Source organism: Candoia aspera, chromosome 13 (assembly GCF_035149785.1).
Source record: "Candoia aspera isolate rCanAsp1 chromosome 13, rCanAsp1.hap2, whole genome shotgun sequence".
NCBI classification, from domain to species: domain Eukaryota; kingdom Metazoa; phylum Chordata; class Lepidosauria; order Squamata; family Boidae; genus Candoia; species Candoia aspera.
Window position 1 is genome coordinate 23532296 of NC_086165.1, and position 17614 is coordinate 23549909.

The 17614-nt window shown below is 49.4% G+C and overlaps 2 protein-coding genes across 5 annotated transcripts in view; one reads left to right on the plus strand and one right to left on the minus strand.

The window, feature by feature from the left end:
• TUBGCP4 (tubulin gamma complex component 4) overlaps positions 1–2339 on the minus strand; it is a 37869-nt gene extending 35530 nt beyond the window's left edge. For all 3 annotated transcript variants that reach the window (XM_063314530.1, XM_063314527.1, XM_063314531.1), the window contains exons 1-4: positions 2248–2339; positions 1968–2147; positions 1772–1876; positions 424–477 (exon numbers count right to left, since the gene is read on the minus strand). In XM_063314530.1, the coding sequence (XP_063170600.1) occupies positions 424–477; positions 1772–1876; positions 1968–2147; positions 2248–2322 (414 nt within the window). In that variant the 5' untranslated portion in view covers positions 2323–2339. The remainder of the gene's footprint in view (positions 1–423; positions 478–1771; positions 1877–1967; positions 2148–2247) is intronic.
• Positions 2340–7039: 4700 nt separating this feature from the next.
• Positions 7040–17614, plus strand: part of IQGAP1 (IQ motif containing GTPase activating protein 1) — a 115942-nt gene continuing 105367 nt past the window's right edge. The window contains exons 1-2 of one of the 2 annotated variants that reach the window (XR_010068681.1): positions 7040–7186; positions 7990–8089. Coding sequence is in view for 1 of the 2 variants with exons in the window: in XM_063314180.1 (XP_063170250.1) it covers positions 7132–7186; positions 7990–8089 (155 nt within the window). In the remaining variant the exon portion in view is untranslated. The remainder of the gene's footprint in view (positions 7187–7989; positions 8090–17614) is intronic. The other variant, XM_063314180.1, reaches the window with a different exon arrangement.

Genomic DNA, 17614 nt, shown 5'->3' on the forward strand with positions numbered 1-17614 from the left:
TGGTCGCTGAACAAGTAGTCATTCAATGAGGACTGCCTGTATTCTCCATCTAATCTAAGAGAAAGATCAGATGCCAGGGCATGAGATGAAAAGCCCCAGTAACCCCTACCCTCAAATGCAGCTTCAGATATGGGCTGCAAAAGAGCAAGAGCAATTCAGCCCTGCACCCCTCTCTTCTGGACTTCTCGATAATCACTCCAAATTAGTTACTAATGGCATAGAATCTTGGCCCTCTCTCTCCGTATTTCAAGCAGGTTCTCAGCTGGCTCCATCAGGTTGAGCCTGGGCTTATTAAAAAAAACAACAAAACAAAACAAAACCTAATCTAATCTATCTCTGCAAGCCTAAAATCTGCCCCTGCTGCATCTGGGGAAGTCTCTTTTCAAAGTGCAGGTGAGAAATGACTTCTCTTGCAGTACTCACCTGGTCCAGAGAATAGTTGACATATGCGATGGTAAGGTGAGGATCGGCCAGAAACTGCCCAAAAAAAGGGATAAAGCATGAGTGTCTACAATGAGCCTTTCAGTGGGAGGTTGTCAGGAGGGTAACCGTCTGCTGTATTTTATTTATCCTGCAACACCTTATTCCAGATAAGGTCCTACTGTCAGAAAATGCAAGCTTGGAAGTGTCTGTCTTGCACAAGAAAAACTACCTTATTGTCAAAACTTGTATTATTACCGTTAAGGTTGGGGTCCTCCTCTGCCGTGCCTAAACATCAGGCTTCCCTCTTGTCCCAAAACCCTGCTATGCGATCTATTGAACTGGCCATTCAGTTCTTCTGTTCCATAGTGATAAGGTCACCGTTGCCCTTCTGAGTGCCTAAGCACTGCCCTTCCAGATTCCTTGCCTCGCAAGGTGCTCAAACCTATAACCCAGAGATCCATCTCATTCTACACTTTGTTTTTGTGACATGGACAGGAACCCAAATATGAACCATGTAAATAGTGCAGGGAATCTTGGGAAATCAGGTCTGCCCTTTTAAGCCTATTACTTCAATCCCAGAATACCACAGAACATTTTCATTTGCCCATTTTAGTGGACTCTGTACAGTCCACCAAAGAAAGAAATTTTAATAAGATGTTCTTATTTTTTCCCATTTTGTGTTGCCACCCCTATAAGGGTACCCTGGAGGGTCAGATAAATTTTATGTACTGTATGCTATCTTTTATCAGATAAGAATGTGTGGCACAGTTACATTAAAGGTTGCTAAGATTTGTCAAAAGCCAAGAAAGGTCCAAGAAGAAATGATTTTGTCAGCTAAGAAATAGATAAACACGAACTTGTTGAAATGGTTAGGAGGAGGCCTTCCTGGTCTGTCCAGCTTGGTACTCTTGTGTACTCCTTGCCAGCAAGGCCAAGGCTGACCCCTTGAAGCCACACTTACCCCTCAGGGCTGCGGGGGTGGTAGTTTCAGCACTAACAAGGGCAGGACCTGTGGGGGGCCTTGAAGTAAAGTGAATTATGCTTCCAGTAGGGTTCACCCACCTATTCTGTTTCTTTCTTAGATGGCCTAAACAAAGAAGCCGAGGGACCAGGTTCCAGCCCGCCCTCAGCCGGGGTGAGCCCCAACGGGGGGCCACTGGGCGCTACTCGGAAGCATCGGCAGCTTCATCCGCCGCCTACAAATCAGCCTGCGGGGGGCTCTGCCCTTGCATTCCCAGCTTCCCTGCAGGAACCGAAGCAACTCCGTCCTGGCAGGGAGCCCAAACTTTGGGGTTGGGCTGGGGCTCCCCCGCGGGAATCCACCCGCCCAGCCTCCGGCGCCCCTCACCTCCTGCTCCAGGCCCAGCAGCGCCTGCCGGTAGGGCTGCAGGACGGCGTCCAGCCCGGTGCAGAAGGCGCGCAAGTAGATCCCCGGCGGGGAGGCGGGCAGCTCCTGCAAGGACGGCAAGGGGTGACTCCTCGGCTAGACCCTCCCCCTCCCCGTGTTGCCCTCCCCCCCGGGCCTCTCGCCGGGACGGGCGCACCTGCGGCGGGGGCGGCGGCACGGCTGGGGCGGCGGGCGGCGGCGGCAGCGGCGGCTGGACGTGCTCGGCGAACTGCTCGATGAACTCGTGCAGGCGGACGTAGAGGGCGCCCAGGCGGCAGACGCGGGCCAGGAGGGCGGCCTCGCTCGGGTGCAGGAACGGCGGCGGCTCCGGGGACACCTGCGGGGGAAGGAGGAGGAGGAGGCGGCGGCGCTCTGGGCCGGGCTCGCGGAGGGGCAAAGACCCCCGCCCCGGCCCCCCGCCCTCCCGGCGCACCCACCTGCAGACCGCCGCCCCCGCCCACGAAGAGGCCGCCCGTGTAGCCGCGCAGCGCCAGCAGCAGCTCGTGGATCATGGCGCCGCGCAGAGACCGACGGGAAGCGGGGGGGAGGGGGCGGCAGCGGCGGGGAGCTGCGTGAGGGCGGGAGTCTTCGTCTTCGCGGGGACCCCGCCCAGATGCCGCCTCCAGGGGCCGGGAGAGATCCGGGGCCTGGCCCTGCCTGGGCCGCCGCTGCCTTCCTGCTGGCGGGGAGGCCCCGGCCCCTGCCCCGCACAAACCGAGGGGAGGACGCAGGGCCGGCAGTCCCCCTCTCCTGCTGGGCTCCAGAGGGCGCCTGGGGCCTCACGAGGGACCCGCGGGGCAGCTCGGGCAAGCCTCTGTCGCGGCCTCCCCCCGACCCCCCGCTAGTCCTGGGCAGCGCCTCGGTTTTCCGAGGAGCCCCGTGGAGACTGGAGGAGGCCGAAGAGCCCTTTTTCGCGGTTACGTTGCGGCGATGAGACTTGGAAATGTCACTTCTCTGCGCTTGTTGCGGCTTCGGGGGGCTAATTCCGTGCTGGGGAGGCTGGGGGCGGGCAAGAATATTTACAGGGCAGCCGTGAAGAATATCCCCCTTCTCGGGCAAATAATGCTGCTCAGATCCGCTGGGCGTTGGGCTTGACTGGGCGAGCCTTGCGGGGTTACCTGAAGCCAGTTTGAGCCTGTGACTCCTGGGGAAGGGAATGGGGTCCTTCGGACCGAAGCCGGGCCATTTGTTCGTTAGCGCCAGGCCCCTCCCGGATTGTTAAGGCTGCCTGGGAGGCGACCGACGGTTTTGTCCGTGCACTGATGTTGGCTTCCATGAAGAAGGGGATCTCCTCAAGAGGGCATCACTGTCCTTGGAAAGAAGCACAGAGGAGTGTGGAACATGTTAGCCAAGCATGAACTCAGTCTGGGAAAACAAGAAAATTCGAGAAAGAAACTCAACATTGACACTCAACTCTCTTTGGTATAAGGAGGGAAGGGGAAATGCTGCCCTTACTGTAGGGGAATAGCTCTCTAGAATATCTTGGAGGAAATGGATTATTGGGAGCCATTTCACTTGGGCTTCAGACTAGGGCACAGTACCAATAGTATTGATTGTGCTTGCTGATGACTGCTGGAGCTGGGATGAGGGTGATGCACCCATCCTGATGTTCCTTGATCTCTCAGTGGCTTTTGTCAGTGTTGAACACATTACTCTTCTGGAGCAGCTTTGTGATTAGGGGATGCTGTGTTTCTCCTTTCTCTGTGGTCATTTTCAGTTGGTTGACAGGGAGTTTGGTCAAGCCTGTGGTGCCTCATAGCTCAATGCTTTTGCCCCGCCTTTTCAACACGTACAGTACATGAAACTGCTGGGTGAGGTCATCTGTCAGTTTGGGGTTCGGTATCAGCAGTATACTGATGATATCCAATTGTATATTTCAACCCTGTGCTGTCCAAGTGATGCTGTCCAGATCCTGTACCAGTGTTGGGAGGCTGTGCAGGTCTGGATGGGGAGCAACTGATTCAAGCTCAATCCTGCCAAGACTAAGTGACTGTGGACCCCCTGGTCCTGGAGACTTTCCATCTAGAGGTGGATGGGGTAACACTCCCACTAGAGACTGCGTGCATCTCGGGGTCTTCTTGGGACTCACAGGTCCTCCTCAGCAGGTGGCAGCTTTAGCTAAGAAGGCAGAGATTCATCTAGAGCACCTGTTGCACTCATTCCTGGATCAGGAAACCCTTCAGAGGGTCACTCATGCCCTAGTCACCTCACAAATTGACTATTGTAATATATTCTACATGGACTGGCCTTGAAGACCACTTGTCCAGAATGCAATGGCACAGACAATTAGCATTCTGCGGTGATACCACATTGCTCTGCAAGCTGCACTGGTTGCCATTCAAGGTGCTGATTATCACCTATAAAACCCTTTGTGGTATGGGGCCTGATTATCTGAGGGACCGCTTATCTCCTGTAGTTTCTGGCCATCAAATAATATCAAGCAGAGTGTATGCACTCACTCCAGATCCCCTTGATTAAACAATGTCATCTATCGGGACCTAGAAAGCATGCCTCCTCCGTTGCAGCACTTGCCCTCTGGAACAGCATGCCTGTAGAGATCCATACAGCTCTAACCCTGATGATGTTCAGAAAGTCACTGAAAACCTGGCTATTCTCCCAGGCCTTGGGTAGGGTAGCCCCCTGTAGGACTTTTATGGACTGTTTTGTGCTGGACGTGTACGATCTATGTTATTTTATTATTGTTTCCTTTTTATGTTGCATGCCACCCAAAGTCCTGTGGAGTCAAGTGGCCTCTAAATTGTATAAATAAATAAATAAATTCCTACAAGGGATGTGTTATATATTAAAGTTCAATCCCATTTCTTCAAAGTTCTCTGTAAAAACTAAAGTATTAAAAAATGCTTCTTGCCCCACTACATAACAAAATACGTACCTGCCATCCACCACCCCTATTGCAGCAAAGGCAACGGGCTAGAGACCAGGAGACTGTGAGTTCTAGTCCCGCCTTAGGCGTGAAAGCCGGCTGGGTGACCTTGGGTCAGCCACTCTCTCTCAGCCCAACTCACCTCACAGGGTGGTGGTTGCGGGGAAAACAGGAGGAGGAAGGAGTATTAGGTATGTTTGCCACCTTGAGTTATTTATAAAAATAATAAAGGTGGGATAGAAAATAAATAAAAACAAAGTAATAAGAAATAAACTGTTTCCAACATTTCAGTTCTGGGATAATACAAGCAAAGGAGGAGGGTTTAAGGAGTCCACGCTGGCAGATGCTGCAACAATTAGTCTTCGTTAAAACAGAAGAATCCAAACAAACTTCTGACGCCACATAATCCTTGTTGTTTGCTTAAACACTGGCAGGTCTTAAGACAAATTTTATTTATTACCAGGATGTGGAGACATGAACTCAAGCAAGGCTGAAGATCAAGTAATATTAACAACAGGGAGTCAAATATTAACTTATGCACATGTTTATTACACAAAGATTCTCTTAAAGACACAGTACAATCAGACAGTCCAAGGGATGTTTAATCACATTCTGTTAATGAAAATTGCCAAGTTCTTAAAGCATGGCGTCTTGATAAAGCAGCAAGTTACAGGTTAATGTGAGAAACCAGGAGTCTGTGAGTTCTAGTCCCGCCTTAGGCATGAAAGCCAGCTGGGTGACCTTGGGCCAGTCACTTTTTCAGCCCAACTCACCTCACAGGGTTGTGGGGAAAAGAGGAGGAGGAAAGCGTATTATGTTGGCCGCCTTGAGTTATTTATAGAAATAATAAAGGCAGGATAGAAAACAAATTAAAAAAAAATGTGTGTAGTCAAATGTTACAAAAAAGAAGAAACAGACCTGCATGGTGTCATCTATATCTGGTTGGGCATACTACGGCCTATCACAACTACACTAAAATCCTAGATTTCTGTATTGTTTCTTATGGACAACTCAACCTCCTAGGCAGTAACCGTCATAAAAATCATAGTGATGGCAGTTGCAAAAATGCTGGCTTCTATTTTTTTTTTTTGGAGACGGATATGCTGACAAGTGGACCCTGCCATAGCGCAAGAATAACGCTAGGAAGAAGTTTTACAGCCTGTTCTGGAATTGCCACTGAGAGGCATTGAAATAAAAACTTAAGCCTTGAAAGAATTTTCATTTTTACCATTGCAATTTGCTGTAAAATATTGAAATGCTTTGAAGCCCAGTTTTTCATTTCCTTATTTAATTTCTTCCATGTTGGTAAATAATTATTTGTAAAGCTTTTATTAATATTTTTAGTAATAATGATGCCTAAATGTTTTAAAGATTTATATACTACTGGAATCCCTAAAACTGGAAATTTCCTTTTGAGTTTTTGGGAGTGTGTGAAAAAACATCAAATGGGATTTATGAAAATTAACTGATAGTCCTGACACCTCTGCAAATTCCTCTTAACACCTTCATATAACTAGCTGAATGAGAGAAGCCTTTGAAACAGTCAAGATAATATCAACTGCAAATAGATTTAAAAGATACATCTTATTTCCCCGTTTTCATCCCGTTAATCTTATTGGACCTAAGTACTATTGCAAGCGCTTCTGTAGCTGGGTTGAATAGTAAAGCTGATAAATGACAACCCTGCTTGGTACCTCTTAAAATCGTGATTGGATCTGAATCAAAACTGTCGTCTTATCTGAGCTTAGATGGTCCGTAAATATGTTCAATCGTCTTACAAAAACCAGCCCCAAATTTAAATTTAATATTTGTTTTAAAAATTGTATTTCCAGAGAATCAAAGGCTTTAAGTATATCTAAAGAACATATGGCTAATGAAGATTTATTAATTTTACTTACTTGTATAATATTTAATAATTTCCTGTAAGGGGTAGATATATTTTTGTTTCGAATAAAGCTCCGGTCGGCCACAGTGCCCAATTTAAGCCCCGGACAGCCCACCGGGTTGCCTCTGCCAAGGCCCCTTAACCGGGGCATTAAGCTCCGCCGGGGGTGCGGGCACGGAGTCTTCCGAGTGCTCGTCCACGTGGCATCCTGGTGGGGCACCCGCTTCCCCACTGGGCGACCCCGGGCGGCCCACGGGCCCCTCCGGCCGGGGGCTTCCTGGGTGCTGGCCTGCCTCGCTCGCAGAGAGCCGCCCGCTGACTACCCCGGGAGAGGCCGCCCGACCCGGGCAACCCGTTTGGCGACGGCGGCGGCGGCGAAGAGGCTCGGCCTCCGCTCGTCACCGCCGCGGCCGCGCCCTCCCCTGAGCCGCCACCCACGGGCGGAGCCGCCCCACCGCTTCCCCTTCGTCTTCCTGACTTCGCCGTCGGACGGCCCGCGCTCCGCTCCGCGCCCACCAGAGAATCACCGCCGCCGCCCGCGCGCCGTGCCCGATGTCTGCTCCGGAGGAATCCGACGGGACGGGCGCGGCCCGGCCGCACTATGGCTGTGAGTCCGCGCGGGGGCAGCGGGGAGGGCCGCGGGGGGCGGCGGGCGCGAGTAGGGCGGGCGGTCGAGTGGCCTCCGCGGCGGCCCGGCCGCTCCTGCCTGGCTTGGCGGCGGCGGGGCGCCTGCGTTGCGGCCGCCGCGCTCCGGCCATCTTGGACGCGGAAGGGCGGGTCCGCCGCCGCTGCTGCCGGGGAGGCCGCGGGGAGAGCGGCCTGCTCCTGCGATCCCTTGCCCTGGGGAGCGCGCTCGGGGCAGCTGCGGATCGGGCGCAGAGCCCCGGCTCCGCCCGAGGGAGCTGCCCGGGAGAGGCTGCAGCTTGGCGATGCCGGCAGCGGCCCTCGCGCTGCGCGCTCTCTGGGGAGGCTCGGCCGGCCCCGGCTCCTTAGCCCGGCCGCCTTTGCGAAAGGAAGGGCCTCCCGTCTCGGCCGCGGTCTGAGGGCAGCCCCTCGGGGGGTGCGGGGGCCGAGGCGGGGGGGGGGGCTGCCTGCCGACGTGGAGATGGGCGACCGTGCCCGGTCCGGGAGCTGGGCCGCCTCGCCCCCGCAGGCCCGGGCCGAAAGGGAGCCGGCGCTTCTTCAGAGCGGGTTCCCCGGTGGCTGCCCGGCCGCGAGGAGGGCTGTCCTGGGGGCCTGAGGAGGTCGCCCCGTCGCCCGGCGGCGCGAGGGCGAGGCCCTCCCGATCGGAGTCGGCGGGGAGGAAGCGGGGCGTTGCCGCCGCACCTCCGTGTCCGGCCGAGGCGTCCCCCCTCCGCTTTTCCCCGAAGACGCCCGGCTTCCCCGGAGTGACCCCGCGCCTCCTTGCAGCTGTCCTAGATAACGAGAGGATGACGGCGGAAGAGATGGACGAGCGGAGGCGCCAGAACGTGGCCTACGAATACCTTTGCCACCTGGAGGAGGCCAAGAGGTAAATGCCCGTGGCACCTGGGGGGAGATGCGGCGGGGTCGCCCTGGCCAAGCGGGGGCGGGGGCGGGGGCGGGTGAACGGGCTGGTGAGGCAGTAAAGGACGGCCGGCTTGTCTGCTGTTAATGGTTTTCAAGGCCTCTTGCTTTCCTTCATTCTGAAATTTAGCAAGAGCCCCTTTTTATGCAAATCCAGGCATTTTAATGCGACAGTATATCTCTTGGGATAATCGAAGGAACGCATTTGTTGGAGGTGGGTTTTGGCGCCTAGTGAGAATTTTTACCAGAACTGAAATTAGCAAGGAGTAGTTTTGGATTCCTTCCTGTATGAAACAGCCTTGGAAATCCATGAGGTTTGGGTACTGTCGGTATAGAGAGAGCCTGAGAATTCAGTAGCTGCTGGACCGGGGCGGAAGAAGTAACCGTTAAGGTGGGACCTCTGTTGGGTGGTGGATGAGGCCCTTTGGTCTCTGCCGAGAATTGAAGTGCTGGGGCAGTGAAGAGGATTTCTGTGATTTATATGTTATAATTGTATTTATATATAAAGCTAATAGGAAAGGTTGTAACTGTATGCTAACTGGTATGAGGAATGGAGATCAAATTTCATTAAATTCTGTGGCTTAAAAATCAGCTAGAAAATTGAAATGCTTTCCTCATCTCAGTGGACGTTTTTTGGGAGTTTGCTTAAATTTTTAGCAACCAAATGATTTGGAAAATAATTAAGACTTTATTTGTTACATTTATATCCTGCCTGCTCATTAAAGAAGCTCATGGTAGCAAACATGTTTTGCTCTTTCTTCCCATGTTTCCCCCCTCACAAGCCAGGGGAGTAACTGTATGGGTAAGAGCCCCTTTTAGGGATTACCTCATGGTGATAAATCTTTCTCTTCCTTTATTGTGTCTGCTGATAGCTGTCCAGCAGCCCTGTGTAGGATGACATCCCTACAGGGTAGGGATGCCCCCTGGAACATCTGGGGCATGATTCAGTTATCTGGCAGATAAAGTCCCTCAGATTCGCCCTACCTTGGACTCTGACTGGGCAGGGCAGACTGAGGTACCTGGGGTACAGTCTGGTGGTATGATCTGGGATGAATTTAAACTGGTGACTCCTGAGGAAGTGGACAGGGCTCTCTGTGCTGTCAGCTTGGCCACCTGTTTACTGGATCCAGGTCCCTCCTGGGTTATGGAAGCAGCCAGGGAGGTGACCTTCAGTTGGGTCCAGGCCCCTTGATGGAGGAGGTGGTGCCACCAGCCTTGAAAGAGGTGGTGGTAGCCTCAAGAGGCCATGCTTGGACCCAACAGTCTTTGATAACTATTGACCCAACAGTCTTTGATAGCTATCAAGCTTCCCCCAAAAAGGAAGAAAACCTTCCTTTTTGGGGGAAGGTTGTTGAGAAGGTGGTCAGTCTGCAGCTGATGAGAACCCTGGAGGAAACGGATTATCTAGACCCATTTAAGCCAGGTTTCAGGGTGGGATTATTGAGACAGCTTTGGTCATGCATCACCACCTGTGGCAGAGCCAGGATGGTGGTGATGCATCCATTCTCGTGCTCCTTGGTCTCTCAATACCGCCAACCACAGTATCCTTCTGAGCCAGCTCCGTGGGTTGGGGCACCATTTTACTGTGGTTCTCTTCTCCGGGGCCAGTTTCAGTCGGTGTTGGTAGATGGGGAGAGATCAGTCCCCAGGCCCCTCCTTTGTGGGGAACTGCAGGGTTCTATTTTCTCTCCCCTCCTTTTCAACATCTACATGAAACCGCTGTGTGAGGTCATCCACCGGTTTGGGGCTCAGCATCATCAGTACACCAATTATATCTTTCAACCCCGGGCCAGCCAAGTGAGGCTGTCAAGGTTCTGTCCCAGTGCCTGGAAGCTGTGCAGGTTTGGATGGGGAGGAACCATCTCCGACTCATTCCTTGGACTGCCCAGATGTGGGGATATTCCATCTTTGACCTTGGATGGGGTGGCACTTCCCCATTCAAGGGTGGTGTGCATTTGGGGGGCCTGGACTCACAGCTAATGAGCAGGTGGCAGCTGTGGCCAGGAAGGCCTTTGCCCAGCTTCATCTGACATGCCAGTTGTGCCCTTTCCTAGATCGGGGGGCCCTTCACACAGTCACTTGAGCCCTGGCCACCTTGCAGCTTGACTACTGCCACACGCTCTACGTGAAGCTGGTCTTGAAGTCCACCCGGAAGTTTCAGCTGGTCTAGAATGTGGCAGCGTGGGCAGTGATGGGCGTGCATTGATATGCCTCTGTTTTGTGAGCTGCACTAGTTGCCAATTTGCTTCCAGGGGCAATTGAAGGTGATGGTTGCTACCTTTGTAGCCTTATGTGACCCAGGGCCTGGTTGCTTGAGGGACCGTCTGTCTCCTATAGGATCTGCCTGGCCAGTTTGATCTGGCAGGGTTGGCGGACTCTGGGTTCCGTCAGTTAAACAATGCCATCTATCAGGACCCCAGAAGCGCCCCTTCTCTGTAGCAGTGCCTGCCCTCTAGAATGAGGTTCTCCCCGAGGTTTGAATGGCCCCCCACACTGCTGGTATTTCAAAGGGCCCTGAAGATGTGGCTCTTGGCCCAGGACTTTGGCAAGGATGATTGATGCCCCTTTTCCTTTCTTTGTTCCTATATAGTTTTGTTTTCTTTGCCATCTTTGTTCCTTTGTTTTGCATTGTTTTTGTTTGTACTGTGCCTTGTTTTTAAATGTTTTTAACAATTTATAAACCACCCAGAGTCACTGGGCGTTGGCTAGCATATAAATTTAATAAATCATCATCATCATTAAATTGTGCTAGGAGATAATGTTTGTCTCAAGGTTACCTATTGACCTTCCATGGCTGAGGGTAGACTAGATGGTCCTCCTGCTACCATATTACATTGGCTCTCACTATATCCCTCCTTCATCTTCATCGTCTAGTTCTAATCTACCTGCCAACTAGGGACAAAACAGAAACTATTTGAACTGGTGGTGTAAAATATAACCCAATCTCTGCATATTCTAACTTTAGTTGACTGATTCTGTTCTGTTGCACTTTCTGGGCCTCATTAAAGGCCCTGGTTATTGCCTAAATGGCTTGAGCACAAGGTTTTGAAAGGATCACTTCCATACAAGCTGGTCTCCAACAACTCTGTTCTGTGCTTCACCTGCAAAAGTACCAAACTGAAAGAAGTGTACTGTGTCTTGGTTGCTCAGAGAGCTGGTATGGTGCTGTTCGTTAAGGTGTTCACCCAGGCTTTTTGACCTCTGCCTATAACCAAGAGTTATTCTTTTACAAAGACAATCCTCAGCCTTTTTAAACAAGATTTACTGAGAAGAAAGGGGCGGCGTTACAAGAATTCTGGCAGCTGAACTATTTCCCACCTAAATCCAATATGTCCCCAGTATGTTAGGGTAGAGTCATCTTTGTTTTCTTCTTGCGTGCCTTCCTGAGAACTGAAGGTCTTTCTACTGACAGAGCTTGCAAGTGGATATTCACACAGCTGTCTCCAGAACCTTTATCGGTCTGGGGATGAACCATAACATCAGAGACAATCGTTCTTCCAGCCAAGTTTGCCCCACAGAATTGTGGATATAAAATGAGAGTTCTATATGTATGTTGTCTTGAGCTGGCAGAGGAAATGTATAATATAAATATAATCTAATGATTTGTTTTGCTTTTGCTGTTCTCTCTTCAATTTTGTAGTTTTAGAGTATTCTCCTGAACTTTTTAAATGGAAATGTACTGTTGTACTTTGTGTCATTTCTAAAGTTAACTAGGAATGTGTCTTTATTAAGCCTGGGGCTTTGCAGGGCTGGCATCACGAATAGCTTTTCCTTGTAGGGGGAAGAAACACGCTGTGATCTGCTCAACACAAATGGCCTGCAATTATCCGGGATCAAGTGCCTAATGTCCTCTCATGGGGGGTGGTTGGGCCATCAGGGAAGCTTTTCTGAGAAGTAACATTGAAATAAATGCTTTTGTTGTGCAGGAACTTAAAAATGTTGCTTGCTGATCGCTTCCAGGGAGCGGGTGACCCTCCAGGCAAGATATTTTGGTTGTCAAGTGGTCTCTGCTTCTGTGTTTTCATTTTGTACACTTTTTTTCCTGGTGTGTAGTACGGATCAATCTCAAGCTCTCTTTATGCTCCTCCCAGTATAACAGGAACTCTTGACCAAGAATGAGATGAGGAAGTGAGTCATTCTTTCCTTCCACCTCTTTCTCTCTTTTGGTGCACGATCTCTGTAGTTTTGTGGGAGATGATCTGTGCAAATAATTGATTTCCCACATGACAGATAACAAAATGCTTTGAAGGGACACATGGATTCAAAGTTTTCACAAACTCCATACAGTGTTGAATAAATCTTTGGCTGTCTTAGTAGGCCAGAACTGTTGTAATTGTGTAATGTATTCTGCTAAAACAAACCATATTAAGGTTTTTAAGGGGCCAAGTGGGTGTCTCCTGAAGCTCCTAGATTCACACACCTGAATTTGGAATCATGGTTCCATCTGCTTTTGGAGCTTGTCCTTGATGTGCCAGACAGACCCCAACATAGCCTTGAACTAATGGATGTGATACCTTGCTTGAGCTTTGCTCAGGTCTGAGCTGTGTAGGAAGCCTACATCTTGTGTGGCCAAACTGGCTGGTTCCAGTTTGGCCAGAGCGAGTGACCTTTGTCCATTTAACTGGAAATGCTCTGCCAATGATATATAAAAATAAAATAAAAATACCCAGTTTTCAAAATAAGGATTTACCCAGCTTTCAGGATGTCCAGCTTCACAAGTAGCTTGCCCAGCTGATTAACTGAAGGTCAACACAAGTTCTGAGGTATAGTGTCCTCTTTTAGCTCAAGAATTGTCAGATGCTAAGATAGTGATATGTGGGGAAAGTGGGCAATGGGTGTATGTACAGTCATTTTGATTTTCAGCAGAGCAGACAAGCTTGCACTGTTATTTTTGGCCAAAAAAGAAACTGAGTCCAGTGACTGACATCTTGAGCTGTGCCAGTATTGCGTGAAACTGTTTCCTTTGTAGCTTGTTGAATGCAAGCTTTCTACTATCGTCATCATGCTTATCAAAAGTTCTAGACTTGTTACAGTTTTGAAATCTGTAGCTCAATACATGAAGTGGTTCTTGTGTGAAAACCTGAAATCTTCCTTCTGCTTTGCATGCTGATTTCTCTTCCTATGATTAAGGGCAGCACTGGGATGTAAGTTAGCAACTGTTATGTGCACCAGAAGAATTATACTGTCATAAAACAATGGCAGGAAGATCCAGAGTGATATATAAAAATATTCTAAAGCAGCAGGAATAATGCAAGGATGAGAAGTAGATTTTATCAAGTTATTTTAATTAGCAGTGTAAGCATTGCACCCTTGTCTTGACTGGTGATGTTCAGTGCATCATCTGCCTGTGATCGTTCGTCTTTGCGTTCTTTTGGGGGATTTTTAAATTGGACTTTCAGGGTGAAGAGTGGAGACTCTGAAAGAAAAAAGAGTGACATCTCTGGGAAGAAGTGTTTGGTGTTGTCTTCACCGTCTCTTCCGCTGTAGACAAAGTGCTGCAGTACGGATGGATGCGGTAGCATTAAGCTTTTACTCCCCTTGGCTTGGTCATGGAATAGGTGCTTCCCATTAATTGTGAGAAGTTTCCAGAAGCATTCTTTGCTCTAGAAATACCTGCCTGTCTGACTGCTTAGGATGGGAGTGAAATGAAAAGCAGGTAACTGTAGTCTTGGCATTAGGTGAATGATACGTGTGTTGCAGATGGGATTCACCATCTTGTTTATATGTTTTAATTTTTTGATTGTACTTTGTTGTTTGTTTTTTATGCTGTGAGTCGCCCAGAGTTGATTGGAGTTGTGCAGGGTCTAAGTTGAATAAGTCTTGGTCTGAGCATGGCTGTCTGGGAAGAATAAGAGGGGGTCTTTAATTCCTTTTCTCCATTTTACACCTGCAACTCTGCCTGGCTGCATGCTAAGCCATAATATGCTTTGTTTAGTTTCGATTTAATAAGTTCTGTGAATTTAGCCATTGTGGCTTGTAAAACATGGCTTATTGCTTGGGTGAACCTCAACAAAATATGATTTAGTGAACCATATGTGAACCCAGTTGCCTGGCTCAGCTACTATGCACGTTGTACTGTGGTTGGTTTGGTTTCAGCTTATATAAATCTACCAAGTTGGAGTTTCTTCAACAACCATGGTTCAACAAAGAGTAGCTTAGTATCATGTATGAACTGAACTAGTTACTGCCTGGGATCATACATCAAACTAACCCAAATGTGATTATATTGTTGGTTCTTGGCATACACTGTGGAGTCAAGTGAAGCTGAAGCTTCTCTCAGTTTCTTATTTGTTAAAACTGGAGGACTGCCTGAACAGGTGGGTTTGGTTTGAGAGGTGATACTGCCTTGGACTTGCCCATTCATTTTTTGTCTCTCAGGTATCTCAGAGTTCTGGTGCTTACCTGTCCCACCTGCATCCTTTGACTGTCCCACTGACAAACCTAGATAAATTCTAAAAAACCTGTGTGGTTGGTTCTGAAATGTAGGGAGCATGACCTTTTTCCAGCAACGACTGCAGGTTTTTCAAATATTCACCACCACCACCACCAAATGAAGAATAGAAAAGAGACATGGCAAGGCAAAGTAAAGTATCACATGGCCAGTGCATAAAAAAACTAGCGGGCAAAGCACATAATAACAAGACTTGGCAATGGCTAAAAGCAGGAAAGTTGAAGAAAGAGACAGAGGGGCTAATTCTGGCTGCACGAGACCAAGCCTTAAGAACAAATGCATATAAGGCCAGAATTGAGAAGACAGCAACAGACAGCAAATCCCATCTCTGCAAAGAAGCTGTAGAAACAGCAGGCCACCTTAGCTGTTGAGAGAAGTTCGCACAGACTGGTTACAAACAACTAGCAACAATGATGCGTTGGGATATCTGCAAGAAATACCACTTGCCTGTAAGCAAGAACTGGTGGGACCACAAAATAGAGTACTAGAAAATGAAGAAGCCAAAGCTCTCTGGGACTTTAGAATTCAAACAGACAAGCATCTGCCACACAACACCCCAGACTTAACCATTGTTGATTAGAAAGACAGAAAAGTCTGGATAGTGGACACTGCAATACCTGGAGACAGCGGAAGAGAAGAGAAAGAACTGGAGAAAATCACAAAATACAAAGACCTGCAATAGAAGAAGAACAACTGTGGCAAAAGAAAGCAGAGTACCAATGGTAACAGGCGCCTCGGGTGCAATCCCAAAACATCTGGAGAACCACTTGAATGCCATCGGCATTGCCAAAATCACCATCGGTCAGTTGCAAAAGGCAACTTTACTTAGAACAGCTTCCATCCTGCGACAATACCTTTTAATATTATTAAACAACAGCATCTGCCTATCCCAGGTCCTTGGCAAGGACTGAATAGGTGGACAAATGCCAAATCCAGTCTATAAATGTCTGGCTGACTGCGACCAACCATAGTAATAATAATAATTTATTAAATTTATATGCCACCTGACTCCCAACGACTCTGGGCAGTTATGGAAATCCTAGAAAAGCCGCCGCAGCAGCGTCACCATTGGGTGTTGCGCTGTCTTTATGGCCTGATAAAGATCTGACTGCTTCATAATGAGCAACGGTCTGGTTGCGCCTGGGCTTGAGGGTTGGGAAATATCTGGAGTTTGGCAACTAGCAGCAGAGGCGAATGTACCTGCACACCTGGTGAAGATCCTTCTGGGCATAGAGTCAAATAACTGCGGCATGCCCGGACGTGCCCCCTTCCTCTGGGGAAGAACGATGTATCCCCAGCCCTCAGCTGCCAGGATCATTAGAAGACTCTGAGCAGGTCTGGCCCTGCTGTGCTCTTTCTTGTGTCCCCCCCCCCCCCCCGTGCCTCAGGTTATGGCTGGGATTGGCAAGGTAGTGCCTGGAGACGCCTCCCTTAGTGCTTGTTGACTCCTTGGCTCATTATTTTTTGAGGTTCTTTTAATTTTTAAAAAGAGAAATTAACCTGGTCTTTTCCAAGCAAGACACGGCCCCTGGCATCACCTGTGTTTGTAGGAATGTGAAGTCCCTGGTGCTCCCTGAGCGCGGCAGCTTGCTTGCAGATGTTTCATTGCCCAGCTAGGCATCCTCATCAGGGCGAGGGAGGGTGGGGTCTGCCGCTGGTTTATACTTGGTCACTTGCCTTGCTGGTGTTGGGGTGTGGTTTCTTCCTTGGTGGTGATAGAAATGGCTCTGGGTCCCTCCTTGGCGTTCTTGGGTAGCAAAAGTGGGGGAGGGCCTAGTGCAACCTCGTTCTTGGTCTGTAATGCATATCCAGAGAGAAAGGCAAGGCAAGCCTGGCAGATGGGACCCCCGAAGGGAATTAGAGGAGGCCAGCTGCTTTTCCCTCGTTGGGTGGCCCAACATGCCATGGTGGGTGTTTTGTGTGGGTATCTGTAACCTGCTCTTCGACTTTGGGGCCGAGATGGTCGCCCTGCAGAATGTCCGCCTTGTGAGCTCCAGCCACTCATGCTCTGAGGAAACTGAGGACACACACAGAGAGGAAAGGGAGCCCCTTTTCAGCACTTTTTAGTGGGCTGTGCTTCTTCTGGAGCAAACTCTGCTGAGACTTCTGACCTAGTGTGATAGCCAGCAGAGTGTGTATCTGACCTGCACAACATGTGGCCCACCAGCACTTGGTAAAAGCTCAATAAATCCACCACTGCCAAATGTGGCTGCCCTGCTGAGGACCCCCAACACCACCAGGCCTGACTGACACTGTCTGCTCTTTCACTGCTGAACAGCTGATTTGTGGGCCAGCTATTCCTTTGCGGTCCACAATTTTTAATTCACCAGTGTGGCTCTGTCCTGTCTATAAGCTGCGCCATCCTGGTGGACGTGAATTGGCCATTGAGGGCATGGCAGAGAGTGGTGTCCCCAGGGGAAATCGGTGACATTTTGAAGGGACTGTAGTCAGAATTGATTCTGGTTACACACCAGCTCAAGGTCACATTCAGAGAGTGTCCACGAATGGCTCCTCATGAAACCACCCAGAGTCCCTCCTCTGGGGGGAGATGGGCAGTGGCAGAATTTGGTGAATAAATAAATAAAATGGGAGTGAGTCTACCAGGGCAACATCAGTGGGGTCAGTCCTGGTGTTATTAACAAATGGACGCTTATGAAATTTGCTAACAGGAGTTGAGCCAGGCAATGCTGGTATGCAAAATGTCTTGAATTTGAAGTGCTCCGTCCGAATTCATCTCAGGCCTACAGCAGCCCTATTCCAACACCCCCTGCCCCCAAAGAGTAGTTTTGATGGGATGTTCTTAACTTGCTTTGAACTTGAAACAGATGATTCGGATTTGACAGGTTTTCACATACCTGTTAGCTAATACTCCAGAAGACAGACAAAATTCAAAATGATCTTGATAGGATAGTGAAATGCACTAAAAGTAATGGAACAATATTTGATAGCTTTAAGAAGTTATCGCAAGATTAATGGTAGAGAAGTGGCCAGAGAATATTACTTTTTTTATTTTACTTATATTTTTGCAGCTTCATCACA